The 22,152-nt window shown below is 46.5% G+C and overlaps 1 protein-coding gene across 1 annotated transcript in view; it reads right to left on the reverse strand.

Annotated features, from left to right (window-relative positions):
• Nucleotides 1–22,152, reverse strand: part of ADAMTS20 (ADAM metallopeptidase with thrombospondin type 1 motif 20) — a 293,501-nt gene that overhangs the window by 233,683 nt on the left and 37,666 nt on the right. The window contains exon 3 of the mRNA XM_075600093.1: nt 8,396–8,561. Within this exon, the coding sequence (XP_075456208.1) occupies nt 8,396–8,561 (166 nt within the window). The remainder of the gene's footprint in view (nt 1–8,395; nt 8,562–22,152) is intronic.

A 22,152-nucleotide genomic window follows, 5' to 3' on the forward strand; every position in this document is an offset into this window, starting at 1 on the left:
TAGGATACCAGATATATAGGTTTACTACTGTCACAGAATGACAATAGAGCACTGCACAGACTGTAGCATGCTTAGTGCAGTATGAGGGGTGTAAGAATTAAACAAAAGGGGCATTCATTTCCCAGTGAGAGTTAATAAACATAAATTATTTGCTTTCGAGAAAAATTGCAAAGCATCACCAACTTGCATGAGTAAAAAAAAAAAAAATGATTCCCGTATAATATAAAAATATAGCCTACTACAGTATGTCAACTGTTTTAAAAATGTAATTAGCCAACAGAGCCCCTTCTAAGATGGTCCTTTGAAACTTTTCAGAAGATCATTTAACAGAGATGTTCAAAAGACTGCCTATCATTATATCCTCAAACAGATGGCATCTCAACACAAACACTGCAGATTATGGACACCTACAATCTCAAATTCTTTATAATGCTGCTATTTTATCTGTCTTTTGTACTTTGATGGTAGCTGCAGGTGTCTTTTTTCCCATCACTGCATACCACTCAGTACTTCCATGCAAAGGTCACTCAAGGATCTAGAGAATGCTATGTTTTTGGCCATTCCTCCTAATCAGGGGGAAATAATCTTAGAAATGTACTTCACTAACTTGGTTGCTAAGTAAAAAAAGACAACATTTACAAACATTGGAAGGAAAACAGTAAATTATCATTTATAAATACTGTACTTATAATTGTCTGATGTTTAAAGACATGAATCCCATATTTTCAACATATTAACATAGAATTAGTTCTATGTGGGACGACAAGCTCATGCCCCCACATACAAACATATAATTAAATACATGAGTACATCTGCACATGCTTTCAGCACAAAAACGGCCATATTTACTATGCCGTGAACAAATGTTACCTGCGCCTTCGCCCTGCTTAGTAAATATGACCCTAAGTGACTTGAAAAATCCTTACAAAGTGTACAAGCCACACATAGTTTGTGAGTAAACAATCACTGCTTATTAACCCTTGAAGCAGGCAATATTATATTTGGCAGAGAGCAAACAACAGTAAAAGGCATCTGTAACGAACGTCACACCTGTGTGCTATGACTGTGTATGCAAAAGGGGTTAAAATCCAGCTAACTCACCTCCCCGTAGGTCACTAAAAATGGGCAATATCTCCACAAAAATCCTCACACTACAACTCAACTACGCTGTCACCACCAAGAATGATTAAGGTTTTACAATTTGGAGTCCATGGTCCCATTTACTGGAAAAATATGTAATTAACACAAAAACCCAATGTAGCAAACTGTGACTGAAGTATGATGACGGATTTAGCACACCCATTGTTGGAGCCAGTGGTTCTCAAATTGCAATCGCTTGTCCATGACGACCTCAAAATAGGTACTACTTTAAATTAGAGCCCAAAGATGGTACCTGTTACATTTTTTATTTAATATATGAAAAGTATACAGCGCTTGTTTACAGAAAAGGTGTTACACACAGTCCCTATGTATGTAGCTGTGTCAACCACATGGCCGACACAGCTCAATAAACCCTCCCACGCAATGGGACCGCTGCCAGGGAGGAGGCAAGGGAGGATACCCTGCTACACATACACATACATACATAGATATACACATACATACAATTGTGTGAAAAAGAAAGTACACTCTCTTTGAATTCTATGGTTTTACATATCAGGACATAATAACAATCATCTGTTCCTTAGCAGGTCTTAAAATTAGGTAAATACAACCTCAGATGAACAACAACACATGACATATGACACTGTGTCATGATTTAACAAAAATAAAGCCAAAATCGGGAAGCTATGTGTGAAAAACTAAGTACACCCTTACTGCTTCCATGGGAATTAAGATGCTAAGTAGCAGACAGGTGTTGCTAATCAAATGCCCTTGATTAATTGATCATCAGCAAATGTGACTTGGGTTGCCAGGTGTCCAGTTTTCACCCGGAAAAGCTAGTAATTCCGATGCCTGTCCGGTATAAAATTGAAGGTAATACCGGACACCTACCATTATGATAACTTGCGGCGGAGGGCTGGAAGCACGAGGGCAGGAGCGCGACTGGAAGGCAGCCTGTGCTGAGGCTGGAACGGACGGTGGCCTGGAAGATTCTTGAGTCGTGTCCTGACTGGAGGAGAGGACAGCCAATCGGAGGACAGCGGGTGTGAAACCCACACCCGAGAAGCCCAGGGACAGGTCCTGTGGTGTCTGCGTCCTGCAGGAAATAAGGTAAGGTATGGGGGGGGAGAAAAAATGAGTGACTCGGCGGTCACAGCTCCTCCAATCAACTAGGCGCATTGAAAAAGTAAAAAACTTTACTGAATCAAAGGATGAACATCAGCAGGAAAGATACTCTGATGCGTTTCGTCCAAGAATTGACTTTATCAAAGAGTGAAAAAGTCCATTCTTGGATGAAACGCATCAGAGTATCTTTCCTGCTGATGTTCATCCTTTGATTCAATAAAGTTTTTTTACTTTTTCAATGCGCCTGGTTGATTGGAGGAGCTGTGACCGCCGAGTCACTCATTTTTTTTTCTTCCACTTGCATCAATTTCTGGCTGGAGCACGCCGACACCACGAGCATCTTGGAATCACGCTGCTTACCTATCAGCGCTACCGGCAGACTACACACCTTACTGTCAGTACTGACTGGCTGATTTCCTCATCACGGGACACAGGGTGTAGTTGAGGACAACGGATACTGGACGTTGTGACTTACCTTTAGGCATTTCTTTTGACGTGCCTTTTCGTACTTCTACCAGTGCATATATGCTTCCCAGCCCCCCACCCTGATTTAGTCCAGAGACGCATGAAATTCTAGCAGCTTTTATTGCAACAATTCATGAAGATGTGGTGTCTTTCTCCTTGTTCTATGGACTGATATACTTATAGCCTTGGTAGTAGCCTCAGGTATTCTGGGGTCATTCCCCACTTTTCCCCTATGGGGGGGATATGGGGAGCCAGGGTGAGATGATGGGGGTGGGATATGATGGGGAGCCAGGGTGAGATGATGATGGGGGGGGAGATATGATGGATAGTCTGGGTGAGATGATGGGGGGGATATGATGATGGGGAGCCTGGATGAGATGATGGGGGGGATATATGATGCGGGGGATATGATGATCGGGAGCCAGGGTGAGATGATGGGGGGATATGATGATGATGGAGGGGGAGCCAGGGTGCGATGATGGGGGTATATTTTATATCTGTGGGGGTATTCTCTATATATATTAGGGAGGTGGGGGTATTTTTTAATGTATTTGGGGGCGTGGGGGTATTTTTTAAATGTATTTGGGGGTGTGGCAGTATTTTTAAATGTATTTAGGGGGCATGGTTTTTTTTTTTAAATGTATTCGAGGGGGTGTGGGTGTCCAGTATTGTGTGCAGTATTTTTGGACAAGCTACCTGGCAACCCTAAGTGTGACCACCTCTATAAAATCCGAACTTTTAGCAGTTTGCTGGTCTGGAGCATTCAGGTGTGTGTTAACACAATGCCAGTGAGAAAAGACATCAGCATTGATCTTAGAGAAGCAATTGTTGCTGCCCATAAATCTGGGAAGGGTTATAAGTCCATTACCAAACAATTTAAAGTCCATCATTTTACAGTGAGAAAGATTATACAAAAGTGGAAAACATTCAAGACAAGACGCGTCAGGACGTGCGCAGCGTCATTACGTCATCACGGAGGGACGTGTATCGTGGCCGGATCCCATCTCAGGAGTTGCAGGAGGCTTAAATAGCATTTTCTGCTCGTTGGAGCTAGCTGCCTTGCTGGGACTTTTTAATGAGGACCCAGGCTCTTCCAGGAGCTTCGTAAAGGCTGCTGAGGATCCTACTTGTGGTTGCCGACAGTGTACTTACCTGATGTGGCGATGACTATTTGTGTTCACAACTGCTTTAATATCTGCATCCCTTGTGAGTGAGCCTGTTTCCTCCCCTTCCCCTATCCTTTTCATTAAATGTTTAAAGATTTGAGAGAGAGAGAGAGAGAGAGAGAGAGAGAGAGAGATTACTTTTTTCTTACTATTGGTATAGGACATGCACCGCAAACTGTTTATGGTATTGGGATTGCCGGCTGCCCCATTTTGTTTTATATATGTAACACCTTTTCCCCCCCCTATCGCAGATGGGGACCATGTGGGGAAATCTACACTTATGTTACCTGGTGTGGTGCGTTACCTGACAGGCTCACAGAAGACCTGAATCTCCGCCACTGGGAGCCTGGGGTTACCTGATTCGTCGTACACAGCGCCTCCACCTGTAAGGGTTCCCACCTGAGTGGGATGGTCCTCTTACAGGAACCACAATAATAAGACACGCACACAGTGTATGCTAATAACTGTTTACTATTGCTAATACTAATAACTTCGGTACCTGTACCACACAGAATAATGCATATAGCCGTACACATAGAAGTGCACCGGGTGCACACATCAACATAAGTATTCCCCAGAGTACCTTATGTCCAAACCCACCCACGTGTGATGGAGATAGCGCTATCCCTGGACGTGTTGGTGCACTATTTATAGATACCTGCCCGGGGCTCCAGCCCGCGGGTACCGCTATACAACCAGTATGGATCCGTCTGATCCGACGTGAGTCCTCCTACGCGTGGGGTGACTTCCAGCGTGGATAATATCACCACAGCTCCACACCGTCTGTACCTTGACGGGGATCCGCCTGTAGCCGGCAGGCCACAGTCACTGCTTGGCTTGGCCTTCACGAAGATAGTCTCTATGTAACTGAGGGGTCTGAGCCCAGACCCAGCAATCAGGCTGCTCGACACTGAGGGTGTCCTAACTTAACCAAATAGCTAAAGGGGCAGATCTCCTTACGTAGGGCCTGTCCCTGAAGCAACCACAAACTGGGGAATGGTAACTTATCTGGGACCTCTGGGGGTAACTAGGCCTAGTGCTAGGGGCTACTGCTCCCTGCACACACACCCTAACTCACCCAGCTCCCAGCTCCAACTGCTAACTGTTTTTAAAAGCTGTCTAAACTGTCATCTCTCACAGCTTCACTGGTTGCCTAGCAACATGTAACTGCAGCCTTAACTGTCTCTATTCAGAACTATTCAGAACTGCCAGCGCAGGCTCCCTTGCACTGAAAAGGCCTTAATTGCAAATGCAGCCGCCCTATTGACTAAGCCGCAGCATGTGACAATCCCCTGAGGGATACGGGGGCTATATATATGTAGCCCCGGTCCCCTTGGGCTCCCAGAGACCCCCCCTTCTTGCCTTGAGCGCGGTCGCGAGCACCGCTGGAGTCAGCGACGGACCCGCCGGGTATCCGCAAAGGTGGGGGCCAGAGCAGAGAGTGCTCCGATGCTCGGGAGGCTCCGCGGCGCATCCGGGTAGCGGCGGCCATTACCGGTTCACACAGGCGCAGATAGAGCTCACGGCGGCCATTACACATAGAGCATGCAGCCCCAATGTTAAAGAGGTCCTGAGTGGACTACAATTCCCAGCAGCCTCTTGGGACTGCACTTTCACCCAGATCACATGCAGCATTCCAGCCACTAAGACTTACAGATTCTTTGCAGCAGGGAATTGGATACATTGTTGTGTGCAGTGAGGAAGCAGACAGTGAAGGAAATGAGAGAGTCAGAGCTGGGAGCAGGTTTGGGAAGGGTGTGTGTAGGAGCAGTAGCCCCTGCCAGGTTAGGCCAGGTTACCCCCCTAGGCCCCAGACAGGCCCTGAGCCATACCATAGATTGTGGTTGTGACAGGGACAGGCCCTAGGTAGGTGCTCTGCCCCTTTAGTTATTTGTTAAGTTCAGGGACACAGCTGCAGTGTTGCGAGCCCCTGACAATTGTGTTGTTAAGTTCAGGGACACAGCTGCAGTGCTGCGAGCCCCTGACAATTGTGTCTGAACGCAGACATCACGGAAGATAGAGACTATCTTCCTGGTGGGATTGTCTGGCGGGACGCCACCCCACGCATCAAGAGCAGAAGCATCGTGGATTACGCTTTCGGATCCATCAGCCAAGTACAGCATCTGTGCGCACCCGGGTGTGGACACACCCGGCAGGTACCATCAAGTCACCAAGTACACCAACTACACACCTCATATTAGTGGGCAGCGCTGTTCCACACTTGGGTGGGGTTGTGGGACTTTTGAGACACTTGGGTGGATGGTGGTTGGGTTGCGGCCCAGTGAGGCCAGGTTAAGGGTGACACTGCCTTGTTGCTATTGTTATGTTGATGTATTGTAATGTGTTATGTTTTAGTGCATATAGTAAACTGTTTTATCCATACTCTGGTGTAAGTTCTTACTGTATGTGGTTCCTGTGTAAGGGGTTATTCTACACACTAGAATCCCTGCACAGGTGGAGGCGCTGTAAGCAGTACGTTCCAGGATACACCCCAGGCTTCCAGTGGTGGAGGTTCAGGCCTCCTATGAGCCTATCAGGTATTGCACCACACCTGGTAACATATGTAGATTTCCCCACAGGGTCCCTATCTGCGATTGGGGGGGGGGGGGGGGAGGAAACTGTGTTACATATATATATATAAAAAATATTTTTTTCATATATATAGATGTAACCCTTTTATCCTACTCCCCCTAGATGAGATGGTGGGTATGCTCCTTACTGGTTACCTCAAGCAATCTGGGTGCTGCAACCTGCTGGCAACAGGAGGGCTGAGGGCTCCTCGTGGTGTGGGGAGGACCAGGACAGGAAACAGGGGGACAGATTACCTTGGTGCTGGTATCTCCAGATGGTGCAGTGCCTCCAGCCAGTGAAGATCCTCTGGGGTCTTCAGGGGATGGACCCACACTGACACTCCATTCCCAGAGACAGGAATCCACACAGCAATGTCTTTTCAGTATTTATTGGTGGCAGTTCCAACACAGAGAATCAGTGGTAGCATATCTCTCATTCCTCCTATGCCTGCACAGCATGATATTCTCCCCCCCCCCCTCCTTCCCCTCAGCAGGGGGGAAGGGAGAGACAGGTTTCTTCATATGTTGTCTCCTCTGTAACTCTTTCTCAACTAACCTAACTGAACACTAACTGATAATTTAGGAGGCATGTCCCAATTTGAACATCTTAGGGGAGTGTCTATAACTCTGACTCATTACAAGCCAGAGCCGGATACAGATTGGCCCACACACAGCAGGGGGCGTTCAAACCAATATCCACCCCTTAGATTGACAACCTCATAGTTGCAAGGCCCGCCCTCGAATATTGCTACAACATTCAAGGCTGAAATACACATACAGGCCTAAGAATGGATTTAACCTTTCCAATGCCTGCACTAACAGGACTGACAGAGGAAAGGCCCAGAAACAGAAGTAACTGCGTTCTGCTCAAGGATGTCTTCTCTCTACCCCGTTTGGATCTAAAGCCCTCTCCGCCTTAAACCTTTCTCACTGACTGCTCCACACCTATGGAATGCCCTTCCCCTCAATATCCGATTAGAACCCTCTCTATCAACCTTTAAGACCAACCTTAAAACACACCTGCTTAAAGAAGCATATGAGTAGCTCCATGGCTGATACTTTACACCTCATACATAAACCTTGGCCCCTTGCAGATGCACTTACCAGAACGCCCTCCTACGGTCTCAGTACGTTCTGCCTATCTACCAATTAGATTGTAAGCTCTTCGGAGCAGGGACTCCTTTTCCTAAATTTTATTTTTATGTCTGAAGCACTTCTTCCCATTACGTGTTGTTTGTATCATTTGTTATTTATATGATTGTCACGTGTATTACTGCTGCGAAGTGCCATGTACATTAATGGCCCTATATAAAGACTTACATACATACATACATACATACATACACTGTCACTAGTTACTTCAATTATAAACATATTCCATTTTCATTGTTTTATTGACCCATTAATACAGATACTGTACCATGACAACCCCAGGTTACTCTCACAGGAGACATAGATATGGGTCATTTTAAAATTAAAGTTAACACCTTGGTTGCTGCATTTGTTCAAACAACTTAACATATATGTGTCAAGCGTGACAGCTTCAGTCTTCTTACCTAAAGTAGAAATACACTCTCCAATATATGAAAATAACAATTGCTTACTTTGATATATAAATAGTCCATTTAGCTGTTCATATCGTGGCTGGATGCAGTCCCAGTGCATTGGTCTAGTCCATTTTGTATAGACAATGTTAAAGGAAAAGCACAACATGTACCGTTGCAAAAGAATTGCGAGCAAAAAATAATTTTTAACATTTGGGGGATATTTTACAACACTGTTACACATGAAACAAACTAACAAATAAATTTAAAAAATGAAAAGGAAAGGATAAACTAAGTCTGTTGTGAAAAGTTTGTGATGACGCAGCCAAAAATGCGTATAAGATCTGCATCTGTGTTACGATTAGTGTATAAGATATGTATAACTAGTGTAAAGACTGATTGTCTTTTATAGAAACAGTACCTGAAATATCACAGTTTGGGCGTACTGCCCCAGAAGGATCCACATTTTTTATTTCATTTTTGTAGATGAGATGTGGCTTGTTGTGCTCATCTTCATGGTCCCCTCCATCAGCTTTCATCAATGGCTCTAAAAAATATTCCCCATCATGTGCTTTAAAAGTGCCAATCTATATAACAAAAAGAGTTGATGTATTTTCATTAGAATCATACTTGTAATATGGTCCAAATAACTCTTTAGTTCTACAGAATGATAGGCAGCAATACAACAAATGCATTTAATTTTTCTAGTTACTTTGGGTGCCTAATAAATAATCCCATCTTCAATTTTGCTATTCAGTCAATTACATTTCATGATTATAGACTCCTTATATAAAACGATGGCAAAATTAATCATTAACTTTAAAAATTAAATGTTACAAGTTTTTAAAATATTTGATATATTTATGGTCTCCAAACCATAACTCTAAGTGACCTGGGGAGATTCCTGATGAAATAATCAGCTGAATTGGCCTCTATCTTGTCAAAATATGGTATACTGTGGAGTTTAACAGGGAGTTGAACAGAAGTGGAACAAGTGGACAACTGCACACCTACTGGCCCTTGATTCTGGAGTTGAACTATGCTGGAAAGGAAGACATTTTCTATCAACAACTCAAAAAAGACACAGCATTGTTCACTATACAGCACCAACAATTATATATTGGATCTTTCACATCTTGCACTTTGCCCTTATCAAAACTCAATTTTCAGTGCCCAGCTCTAATCAGTGAACTTGCACTACCACTGCCATGCCTCCTCTTCTATTTATATTTGCTCTAACCTCACTTCTTTTCAAACTACAACTTTCTTTCTACCATTCTCATCATGCCTCTAACTCCAGTCATATATCTCCATCTTTCCTTCCTTCACTTCTCAGTTCACATGAACTCCTTTCCTATCTGCGCTCTTTGACTCCACTCTGGAATACACCCTGCACTAAAACACACTTCCCTACAAATCCTCCTTATACCTTCTCTTCCTTTCCATGCTTCTCCTGCTTTCTTCTGGGGATATCTGAACCAATCCTTTTACATCTTATTTCTACATGCTCTCGCCTCCCACATACAACTTCTACTTCACATGGTGTAAACCCCTCTAACCTCATACCCATCCCCTGACAACCTCGCTCCCCTCTCTCTTTCTCCTGTGCTCATTGAAATGCATGCTCCCTTTCTAATAAGTTCCTCTCTATAAACAAATTATTTTTCTCTCACTCTCTGCTATAACCGAGACTTGGCTCACTCAGTCTGACTCTGCACTGAAAGCTACCCTCTCTTATGGTGGTGTGAGAATTCGCCATCCTGGCGTTCGCAAACCATCTCCTTACCTCAACAAGCTTTCAGTGACAGACACTCAGGATGCGCGGTCTCGTGGTCCCAGTACGCGTGTGCGGACCTTGTGCGGCCTGATTCCCCATCTGCGGATTCTGACCCCGCCCCCCGCTCTGACGCACGATGGGTGCATTCGGCCAGCCTCCCTTCTGATGCGTGGTATAAGCCCTGTCCCCGCTCTGGTGATGGACAGGACCGGCGTGGGAGTGATGCGTGCTCTCGGCTCCGCCCCCGGACCTCCGTGACGCGTGCGGGTCGGCGGACGATTGTTCCCGCCCCCTCTTGCCCTGAAGTCACTCAGAGTGGGAGTGCACAAGCAGTTCCGCCCCCATCCCCGATTAGGCTGCATCATAGGGCACACCTGTGTGCACCAGCAGCCTATCGGTGCTTACTTCCTTGTTCCGCCCTTGCTGGTTATTCGAGGCTCCGCCTTTATATACCTTCAATCTACTCCCATTCCTTGCTGAGCATAGTCTAGTGTGACGCCGTGCCTTGCTGCATTCTAGCTCCAGACCTTGCCTTGCTGATTAACCTTTTGTTGCCTGACCCTGCTTGTCTCTCGGATTCCGCACTTCTCCTCTCCTGATCCGGCTTCATACGACAATTCTCCTGTCTCCATTCCTGACTTTGACTAAGTACTCCAACGATCCGATATTCTCCAATCCTGAACCTGGCTACCTACCCCGACAATCCGATACTCTCCAATCCCGAACTTGGCTACTCACTCTGATGATCCGCAACTCTCCACTCCTGAACCTGGCAAGTACTTTGACTACTCTCCTATCTGTAACCCTGACCTGGCTTGAATGACTACTCTACATCCTAGGCGCGCCCGCGTGGTTGTGGGTTGACGTTAACCAATTCCCTACCTCAGCACTGCAGTCGCGCTTCATTTGTGGTGAGCTACGAGTTACAAGTGGCCTTCCTTTCTCCCACACTCTATGCCCTGATGGCAGGGGTGGTGGCGTGGGGTCTCTCCTCTCCTCCATCTGCCATTATCGAACACTTCCTATACCTTGCTCTCTTTTTTTTCCTTCATTTGAAGCTCACACTGTCCAGGTTGTTTCTCCTTTCCATGTGGTGATCATCTATCACCCACCTACCTCTACTTATTTCCCATCTGTTTTTCTCTCTCACTTTGAATCCTAGCTCTCCTTCTTTCTCTCCTCGAACTCCCTTCTCTTATCCTTGGGGACTTGAACTGCCATATTGATGGCCCCTCTCCCTTGGGCTTCTCGCTTTCTCTCTCTAACCTCTTCTTTTGGCCTTCACCAATGGACTGCAGCCAGCACCCACAAGGATGGCCACTATCTGGACCTGGTTTTAACAAAAAAATCGACCCTCTCTGATTTCTCTATTTCACCGTTTCCTCCCTCTGACCATCATCTCATCTCATTTTCTCTCTCACTTCTCACCTTCTCAACCTTCATCTACCACTCGTTCCTGCAGAGACCTGTGCTCTAGTAATCTACCAGCTCTTGATTCCAATTTGTGCGCCCTCTCTTTCTTTTTTTCTGCTTGGCTACAGACTAACAACCTGGTCATGAACTACAACTTTGCCCTATCCTCCTCTCTTGATGTACATGCCCCTATTTTTCTCTGTTGTTCTCACCCCTTCTAACTCTAGACCCTGGCTAAACTGCCACACATACATGCTCCGGTTACACTCGCTCCTCTGAGTACCTCTGGAGGAAATCTCATACTCTCGCAGACTTCCTTCACTACAAATGTATCCTATCCTGTTTGATCTCTTCCCTCTCCCAGGCTAAACAATGCCACTTTTCTTCACTAATCAGCACTCACAAGTCTAACCCATTGTGCCTCTTTTCTGTCTTTCAATCTCTACTCAGACCACCGTCTGTTACCTGTTTTTCTTCCTCGATTTCACCTCAGGACTTTGCTGACTATTTCAAGAGAACGTTGGATTCCATTTGATAAGGCATCCCCTCTGTATCTTCTGCATATTCTACACCTCTTCCTAACTCTCCTTCTGTCTAGTTTGACTCTTTTTTCCTCTGTCACAGAGGTGGATCTGTTATTGCTAATCTCCTCTTCTCCCTCTACCAATTGCCCTCTTGAAACCATTTCTTCCCATCTCCTAAAACCTCATGCTTCTACTCTAATCCCTACACTCACACATATTTTCAACTCCTCTCTCAACTCTGCTACCTTTCCCCTCCTTCAAGCATGCAACAGTTATACCCTTACTCAAAAAATGCTATCTTAATCCTACTGTAGTGTAACCCTAACTATCGCCCTATCTCCCATCTGCCTCTTAACTCCAAGAAGGGCTTTGTTCTCTCCCTTGCTCTATTTTCTCACTACCTACACTCTTCGAGAGCCTCTAAAATCTGGCTCCTGCACTGCTCAGGCCATCGAAAAACATCCCTCAACGAAAAAACTAATGACCTCCATGCAGCCACAAAGGTCATTATACTCTGCTCATATTACTCGACCTCTCTGCAGCCTTTGACACTGTGGACCACCCTCTTCTCATCCACATTCTCCATACTCTTGGTATCCGTAACACGTGCTCTTTCTTGAACGTCCTTGTGACAGGGTGAATGAACGTCACCAGCCATATACCTGGCAAACCTATGTTTAGGCTTGCAGTGCAGCAGTGACGAGGTTAAGTTTCAGTTGAGAAGGGCTGCTTAATTAGTCTGACCCCAGCTGCATAATCAAGGTGTTTTAAAAACCCCAGGCTGTACACACATGGAGGCTAGCTAGTAAGGAGACAGGACTGAAATACTGAAGAGATTACTGCTATAAGGTCTGTTGTTCAAAGTACTGTACATGTGTGATGAACTGTCTGTGTCCTGCATGCTGAAGAGAAGCTGCCTTGTTTCCTATGCTAAAGAGAAGCTATTGTGTTTTTGTCTGCTGAAGAGAAGCTATTTTGTTTTGCGTGCTGTATGTTTTTAAGGCTCAATAAAGAAACCTTATCAAGAGAACCCGCGTGTGTGGTTCCATGTACCCTGCAACAGTCCTCTTAACTCTCCCATCGTATTTTCAGTGTCACGTTTGTAAATACTTCCTCCTTCTCTGTCGATCTCTCTGTGCCCGTACTGCATGGGTCTGTCCTAGGACCTCTTCTCTTTTCTCTTAACACTCTCTCTAGGTGACCTTACCATTTCTTGGTTTCAAATATAACCTCTATGCTAATGACACACACATTTACCTTTGAACCTCTGACTTTACACCTGCTATACAGAACAAAATATCTGAATTTGTCAGTGCTATATCATCCTGCATGGCCCTCCGCAGACTCAAGCTTAACATGTCAAAAACTGAGGTCCTCATACTTCCTCCAAAGCCTTGCCCTTATTTTTTAAGTAAGGAACAATAGAAATGATTCAGGGTATATTCCGCAAGGCCAACAGCAAGCAAATTCTCCTTAGGTTTCTTAAAAGAGCAAACCCATCTAGGACTACAGTAAATGTACTAAAAACCTTTGGGGCTAAACGGGTGAATTAAACCTTTTTTAAGTTAAGTATTTTTATACTTTTATACATTTCTGTTAATCAAATTAGTTTGTAAACGTGGTGAGCTGAGACTTGAGATGGGTTTTGTTTCCTCTGACAACTCCCTTTTGTGTGATGTCACCGTGTGTTCAGTAAGTCAGGGGTTCTCAACTTAAGTCCTCAAGCCTTAGCAAGGTAATATGAAAACCGGAATTCAACAACAGATGTGTTCTGGGATCACATGTGAATTTTCATCTTTCTATGCCAGTGACCTCTCTGGGGGAAAACCTATGACCTATGGTAATGTACTGTATAGGGTTTTCTGTTGTATGTTTTGTCACTTTATTTTAAGAAACTGGTCTGAATTTATTGTAATTGTACTTATTGCTCTTGTAATAATCTTTTTTCTGTAATCTAAGCGCTGTATTTATATATATATATATATATATATATATATATATATATATATATATATATATATATACAGTGCTCGACAAACCCGGTCGCCAACTCGCCAGCTGCGATCGGATATTGGCTCGTGGCCAGTAACCTTTCCCCTGCTCTGCAAAAAAAAAATCCCGTTCGTAAAAAAAAAAAATTCGTAGTTGATTGGCTGTGACGTGGGATGGAGTTGCCAGGACTTCAAACCGCCCTTTCTGCACGGGTAAGTAATGGGGGGGAGGGGGTTGAGTGCGTGCGTGTCTGCTGCTCCTCCTCCTCCTCCTCATATCCTGTATAATTGTGTCAGCTCCTATAATTTACAATTTACTGATCCGGTCATGGTGGAGTTTGGACAGATTCTTCAGGTGGGGGGAATTTAATGCACTTTAAATATTTATATACTATAGACACTGATACTGTACATCCTTCCCCCTCTCTCCGGTGCTCCCACTGCCCGCACGGGTCGGAACATACTGTAAAAGCCGGGGGTTTTCCCTCCCCCCCCCTCCGGTCCGCGCGGGTCACATACTGTACTGTCCGGGGTGTTTCTCGCCCCCCCCCCTCCGGTGTTCCCGCTGCCCGCGCGGGTCACATAGTGGCCGGGGTGTTTCTCGCCCCCCCCCCTCCGGTGTTCCCCCTGCCCGCGCGAGTCACGTAGTGGCCGGGGTGTTTCTCGCCCCCCCCCCTCCGGTGTTCCCCCTGCCCGCGCGAGTCACGTAGTGGCCGGGGTGTTTCTCGCCCCCCCCCTCCGGTGTTCCCGCTGCCCGCGCGGGTCACGTAGTGGCCGGGGTGTTTCTTCGCCCCCCCCCCCTCCTGTGTTCCCGCTGCCCGCGCGGATCAGCAGATGTTGCAGTTGCCGGTGATTCTCTCCCCTCGGTGCTCCCGTTGCTCGCGCGGGGCGGGAGGAAGTAGCGGGGTGTTTCTCCCCTCCGGTGCACGTCCCTTCCCGTGTGTGTGTATGGGTATGAGAGAGAGATTGAGAGAGAGTGTGTGTGTGTGTGTGTGTGTGTGTGTGTGTGTGTGTGTGTGTGTGTGTGTGTGTGTGTGTGTGTGTGTGTGTGTGTGTGTGTGTGTGTGCGCGCGCGAGAGAGATGGAGTGTTTGTGTTTGTGTGTGTGTATGGGTATGAGAGAGAATGTGTGTGTGCAGGACACCAGAGGTAACCCCCCAGTCAGTCACCCCCCCACCCCCCAGTCAGTCACCCCCCCAGTCAGTCACCCACCCCCCCACTCAGTCAGTCACCCACCCCCCCACTCAGTCAGTCACCCCCCCACTCAGTCAGTCACTCCCCCACCCCCCCACTCAGTCAGTCACCCCCCCACTCAGTCAGTCACCCCCCACTCAGTCAGTCACCCCCCCACCCAGTCACCCAGTAAGTCACCTCACCCCCCCCACCCAGTCAGTCACCCCACTCCCCCAGTCAGTCACCCAGTCAGTCAAAAGTCACCCTGTCAGTCATCCCACCCCCCCACCCAGTCACCAAGTCAGTCATCCCACCCCCCCACCCAGTCACCAAGTCAGTCATCCCACCCCCCCCACCCAGTCACCAAGTCAGTCATCCCCCCCCCCACCCAGTCACCAAGTCAGTCATCCCACCCCCCCACCCAGTCACCAAGTCAGTCATCCCACCCCCCCACCCAGTCACCAAGTCAGTCATCCCACCCCCCCACCCAGTCACCAAGTCAGTCATCCCACTCCCCACCCAGTCAGTCATCCCACCCCCCCACCCAGTCACCAAGTCAGTCATCCCACCCCCCCACCCAGTCACCAAGTCAGTCATCCCACCCCTCCACCCAGTCACCAAGTCAGTCATCCCACCCCCCCACCCAGTCACCAAGTCAGTCATCCCACCCCCCCACCCAGTCACCAAGTCAGTCATCCCACCCCCCACCCAGTCAGTCATCCCACCCCCCCACCCAGTCATCCCCCCCACCCAGTCAGTCTTCCCCCCCACCCAGTCAGTCATCCCCCCCACCCAGTCAGTCTTCCCCTCACCCAGTCAGTCTTCCCCCCCACCCAGTCAGTCCACCCCCCACCCAGTCAGTCACCCAGTCAGTCAAAGTCACCCAGTCAGTCATCCCACCCCCCCCCACCCCGTCAGCCATACGGTCAGCCATCCCACCCCCCCACCCCGTCAGTCAACCCACCCCGTCAGTCATCCCACCCCCGTCAGTCAATAGTCAGTCATCCCCCGCCCCCCCCCCACCCAGTCAGTCATCCCACCCCTCCCACCCACCCAGTCAGTCAGTTACCCCCCCCAGTCAGTCAGTTGCCTCCCCCCGTCAGTCAGTTACCCCCGTCTCTCCCCCCTCTCTCTCTCTCCCCCCTGTCTCTCTCCCCCCTCTCTCTCCCCCCTCTCTGTCTCTCTCCCCCCTCTGTCTCTCCACCCCTCTGTCTCTCCACCCCCTCTCTGTCTCTCCACCCCCTCTCTGTCTCTCCCCTCTCTGTCTCTCTCTCTCCCCTCTCTGTCTCTCTCTCTCCCCCTCTGTCTCTCTCTCTCCCCTCTCTGTCTCTCTCTCTCCCCTCTCTGTCTCTCTCTCTCCCCTCTCTGTCTCTCTCTCTCCCCTCTCTGTCTCTCTCTCTCCCCTCTCTGTCTCTCTCTCCCCTCTCTGTCTCTCTCTCCCCTCTCTCTGTCTCTCTCTCCCCTCTCTCTGTCTCTCTCTCCCCTCTCTCTGTCTCTCTCTCCCCTCTCTGTCTCTCTCTCCCCCTCTCTGTCTCTCTCTCCCCCCTCTCTCTCTCCCCTCTCTGTCTCTCTCTCTCCCCCCTCTCTGTCTCTCTCTCTCCCCCCTCTCTGTCTCTCTCTCTCCCCCTTCTCTGTCTTTCCCCTCTCTGTCTCTCCCCTCTCTGTCTCTCCCCTCTCTGTCTCTGTCCCCTCTCTGTCTCTGTCCCCTCTCTGTCTCTGTCCCCTCTCTGTCTCTGTCCCCTCTCTGCCTCTGTCCCCTCTCTGCCTCTGTCCCCTCTCTGCCTCTGTCCCCTCTCTGCCTCTGTCCCCTCTCTGCCTCTGTCCCCTCTCTGCCTCTGTCCCCTCTCTGCCTCTGTCCCCTCTGTCCCCTCTCTGTCTCTCTCCCCTCTCTGTCTCTCTCCCCTCTCTGTCTCTCTCCCCTCTCTGTCTCTCTCCCCTCTCTGTCTCTCTCCCCTCTCTGTCTCTCTCCCCTCTCTGTCTCTCTGACGCTCTGCCTCACACTCTGGATCTGGATATCTTATTTACCCTGTGTATCTTAACTGCCCTAAACTACACCGAAATAACCTATATTCTGCTTTCTTCCAGATCTGACTCAAGCTTCACACGGGAGACATTGGAACCCCCCCTAACCCAGAAGACAGGTAGGAAACACATCCCCTCCAATGTAAAACATTGCGGGAATTAGGGTACCTGGACATTGAGGGACTGCGGATCAGGTAAGATCCCAGGCGGGATTGCTGCTTTAAATATTGTGAAGCGGGGGCATCCAGACACTGGTTAAGGGGTGCAGGAAACTAGTCATTCATTTCTGGCTTTTTTTTCTAGATCCGACATTTATACGCACATACAGTACACTCAATCTCACACACACATACACACACGTAACAAGGACTAATTGTAGTATAATGTAATACAATAAATAAACTTATGTCAAAAACGAATGTTCTTATTCGGGAATTTATTCAATTTATTTTATTTATGTATTTTTTTTTAAAGCGGGGGCGGGGTTGGGGGCGGGACTAGGGGCGGGACTAGGTGGCGAGTAGATTTTTTGGTTCGGCGAGTAGATTTTTGGGTGATTTGTCAAGCACTGTATATATATATATTAAACAATTCTTTAATAAGTAATGCTTTGGGGCTCTGAATAAACAGTTGCACGCTTTGTAGAGTATTCACATTTTACTAAAACAGATTTTGTGTATTAGAGCAGCATCCAAGCTGCCGTTTGTTCATTTATTTATTTTTTCCCTGTAAAATGTGCATCAATGCAATCCACACCATGATAAGTAATTAGTTAAGTTGACGATCGATCAGCGAATCTTCGGCTCTGGGGTTCATTAAATGGCCATCAGTGCAGCAGACAAGGACCAAAGATGCAGTTCTGTGGGGAAGATCTTGTGACCAGAGTGTCACTAGATACAATTGATGCACTGTTACAGTGAGGGCAGGGCATAAAAAGGGGTGGTCCAGAACCTGTTTCAGAAGTGGAAGGGGATGTGACTTTATAATTGGTTGCTATAGAAACCAAAAAATGCTTGTTACATTATAATAAATTAAAAATGTAATTCAGAGTTGTTTAAAAAAAATATGACAAGTATTTGCTCATAGTACAGAACTGATTTATTAAAAAAAAAAAACTCATGTATGATATTGTTTTGTCTGCAGCTTTAAGTGTTTAGTACCCTGACAGATTTATATATATATATATATATATATATATATATATATATATATATATATATATATATATATATATATATATATATATATATATATATACATACAGTCATGTGAAAAAGAAAGTACACCCTCTTTGAATTCTATGGTTTTACATATCAGGACATAATAACAATCATCTGTTCCTTAGCAGGTCTAAAAAATTAGGTAAATACAACCTCAGATGAACAACAACACATGACATATTACACCGTGTCATGATTTATTTAACAAAAATAAAGCCAAAATGGAGAAGCTATGTGTGCAAAAAAATGTAAAAAAATTTTTTTACATTTTTTTTTTAAACAGGAGCCACGTGAAAACCGCGTTATAAGCGGATTCACGTTATAACGGGTCACGCTATAACGGGGTTAAGCTGTATATATATATATTCGTATATACATATATGTAGCCAGGACCCATTTTGCCCGCCATTTGTTGTTGTGGGGTGGGAGGGTGCCGCAGTAGGGAGCGCTCCGATATCGGAGGTTCTGCATTGGAGGGGGCCGCCATGTTGCAAGTGGGCGCAGGCGCAGGACCGGCTCGACAGGAGGTTGCGCATGCGCGGGGATATAGCCAAAGCCCGCGAAGGAGGAGAGCTCTGATAGGAGGGAGGTCAGGGAGCACGGGTTCCAGCAGCCCCGCAGACCCTCGTGACGCACGAGGACCAATGATATGCGAAGAGAGGAGGAAAAGGGGTGGTGGGGCGCGCACGTGAGGCAGAGCGAGCGGTAGCAGGAAAGAGAAGGAGCTCCGGTGTAGGGAGGCATTCCGCCCCTCCCTAGGCCTCATACCCCAGGCCCAGTTAGACCCGCGTCCCAGTAGTGTGAAGCTGAGCTAGGGACCGGCCATAGATAGGTTCCGGTTCCCTTAGTGTGAGTGTGATCGCGATCAGGACATTTCCAAGTCAGCGGGAGGTCTGGGCTCAGGCCCCGCTGTCACGTTACTATCCGTCTGGGTGGGATCGCCCCGGATGTCGACGGGCCACGTCATCTAGGCCCACGCCGATCCTTTGTGAAGACTGTTGCAGGGCCGGGTACTGGAGTGCCCGGCAGGTAAACTACAAGTGCACCAACTGTATCACCATTTATTCAGGACACAGTGGCTGCGCAGTCCACACATATATAATCACTGTCTCATCTGAGGGTGGGGGAGATATTGGACATGGGGTGGGATCACCCGGTGAAGGAGGGTAGGGGGCGTCCTGCGAGAAGCAGAGTATAGTGTCTGCCTCAAAGAGGGACACCGGTTAATGATAACGAAGGACTGAAGTTATGCTATATTATTCATGCTAGTAAAGTTATTCAGTTGGATATTGCTGTGTGTGTGTGTGTTGATGTACACAAGGTCCTGCGAAGAACCACTTCCCCTCTGGCGGAAGCTGTCGCAGGTGGAGGCGCTGCACCAAGTATCAGTATTGAGCGTGCCCCAGGCTCTCCGTGGCAGAGGCTTAGGCCCTGTGAGCCTTCAGGTTATACAACATACGGTAGTGGTCTGTGTTCGCTAGGAACCAGGGCTACATATATAAAACATATTTATATATTAAACATATTTAGCATATTTCTTGTTTGGTGTAGCAGCATCTAGATATGATTCCAATTAGTACGTGATTAATATTAACTAATTGAAAGTGCCTTGAAGAGGAGAAAGATAAGTTGGCTACAGTGGCCGTGTGTCTTAACCCTGGTTGCATATACATTTAACCATGTGTCACAGATTGGCATAGAGGTGAAGGAAATTGAAGAGAGGATTGGTAATTTAGATCAGACTGTACTCTTTAAAGACAATGAAAAAAACGTTGTATGGTGCTCAAAGTAAAACAGCAATACTAGGTGTTGATAAAGTCTTGTAGAATGGAATTAACCCAATCAGAGCATATATTGATGATTCCAAAAGATGCGTGCTGGCAAACTATAATCCCACAAGGCAAAGCAGTAAGGATATAATTATAGTAAAGCACCTTCCGGTGACCAGTAAATAAGCATCTATATAAATGGAAAACACTGATAACAAAGTCCAGAACAAATGTGGGTAAATTGGAAAAGACTCACATGGGGATGAATAACCACGATGAGTAGCAAGTCCAGATGTATCCAGGATCCCATGGGTTAACTGTGCCTCCGCCTGTAGATGAATGTATAGAGCAGAAGAGAAAAAAACGGAGCACTAAATCCAAACCTGGCAATGCCAGAAAAAAGTTCAAGGATACGTTCCCATAAATAAAAGCTTATTTTAATGAATCAGAAACAAAAAACCACACCAACGCGTTTCAGACTATCGCTAGTCCTTTATCAAGGTGAAATTCTCTTCTGCTCTGTACTCTTTAAAGAGAAAGACACCCATTTGCAAAACAAATTGGATACAATCTGGAAAGAGACTATTACAAAGAAAGTAAAAAAAATCCTAAGAGATGAGGAGGACTATAAAGATGGTCCCCCTAGAAAACTCGAAAAAACTGAAAAAATTTAACCTATTGCTAAAAAAGAAATTGAAAAGAAGAAAAAAAAACCTAAAAAACCTCCCCCTAAAAAAGACAAACCCAAAGAAGGGAAAAAACCTAGAAAATATACCCCAAAAAAATCTAGGAAGAGCCCTGAGAGGGATAATTGGAGGACAAAACCATACAAAAACCCCCATCAACAGGGTAATAGATATGCCAAAACACAAGTAAGCATAGAACTAACTCCAAAAAGAACAATGAGTATAGATTATGACTCAGAAGGGGAAATAAATATATGCAATAGAAGAGAACAGAGAGAAGTCCAAAGAGATAAAATGTTTCAGAAGGTTGGGCTTAAACTTAAAAATAAAAAGAATTTTTTAGGGGAGGGGGGGTCAACTTCTTTCAGGGAGTAAATTCTTATGCTCCGATGATGGAAAGAGACCCCTCCTCGGAAAAGAGAAAAAGAGAAAGAAACGACGAAAACGGAGAAGGGGAAAAAAAGAAATCCCTCAAAAAAAGCAAGAGATAGGTAACAATATCTTCAATCTGAGTTCTAAAGTACTAACAACACCTGAAGAGTCTCTCATCTCAAGAGGTCTGAAGTTTGCCTCCACTGTGGGTTCAAGCAGCTTCGGCCTCTTTTTAGATGCACAAAGATTTTTAAGAAAATTAACAATTAAGAGATTTTTTAGACAAAAAGAGGTAGAGCTAAGAACCAATGAGAATCTAAAAATAGACTCTAGGACAGATGCTATTAATCAACCTCCAGAGGATAAACATATTATGGTACATTCTGGGTTAAAATTGCCATCCACATTTTACCCTAAACACATGAAAGGGAAAAATTTAGATGTTTTTGTGCAGTTGGTACAAAAAGATTTTGAAAAATTGGCTTGGTCAGAATACAAATTTGACAACAACCTGAGTAAAAGCGAAAGAGAAGCCCTCAAAACCCTTCAAAAAGATAGCAGTGTGGTTATAAAACAGGCTAATAAGGGGGGAGGAGTCACGATTATTAACAGGGATGACTACTGTAGCCATGCATAACAATGGCCTACAGTCATCTCTCCTGCTGGCAGCAAAACCTGGTAAGTTACAGGAATGCCAGCTGTAATTATGGAGGTTTGCCCTCACACCCTGGTGAGGTGCCCTATGTATGGATGGGAGTGGCTACATGCTCTGAGTCCATAGTTAGTGACATCAGAGATGTGCCTGCCTCCTGAGGTATATAAGGCACTGCACTGCCAAAAGTTAGTGTGGTTGCTGCGGGTTGATGTTACAAGGTGAAGGCGAAGCAGCAAGTTCTGAGGTGCCCACTAGTGCAGTAACTAGTGGCACCGTGCTATTTCCAGTTGAAGAAGGACAACTGTGTCCAGGTATCTGGCACAGGGGTGATCTCCCTGCGAGGGAGAGGGGATCCCACTCCATTGGGAGGGCGTATCTTTTAAAGCTATGACTGTGAGGGGCAGCTGGCCCCTATCACCACGCACAATAAAGATGACTTGTTCAACGAGAACCCCATGGTGTGAGTCTGCAATTACTCTCCAGGGGCCCTCACCACCAAGAAGGAGTTCCTCCTCAGGACCATCTCCCTGCGGACGCATAGATCCTGATGAGGTGGAGGCGCTGCACATGATATAGG

The sequence above is a fragment of the Ascaphus truei genome, chromosome 5 (genome assembly GCF_040206685.1).
Source record: "Ascaphus truei isolate aAscTru1 chromosome 5, aAscTru1.hap1, whole genome shotgun sequence".
Classification (NCBI taxonomy): Eukaryota; Metazoa; Chordata; class Amphibia; order Anura; family Ascaphidae; genus Ascaphus; species Ascaphus truei.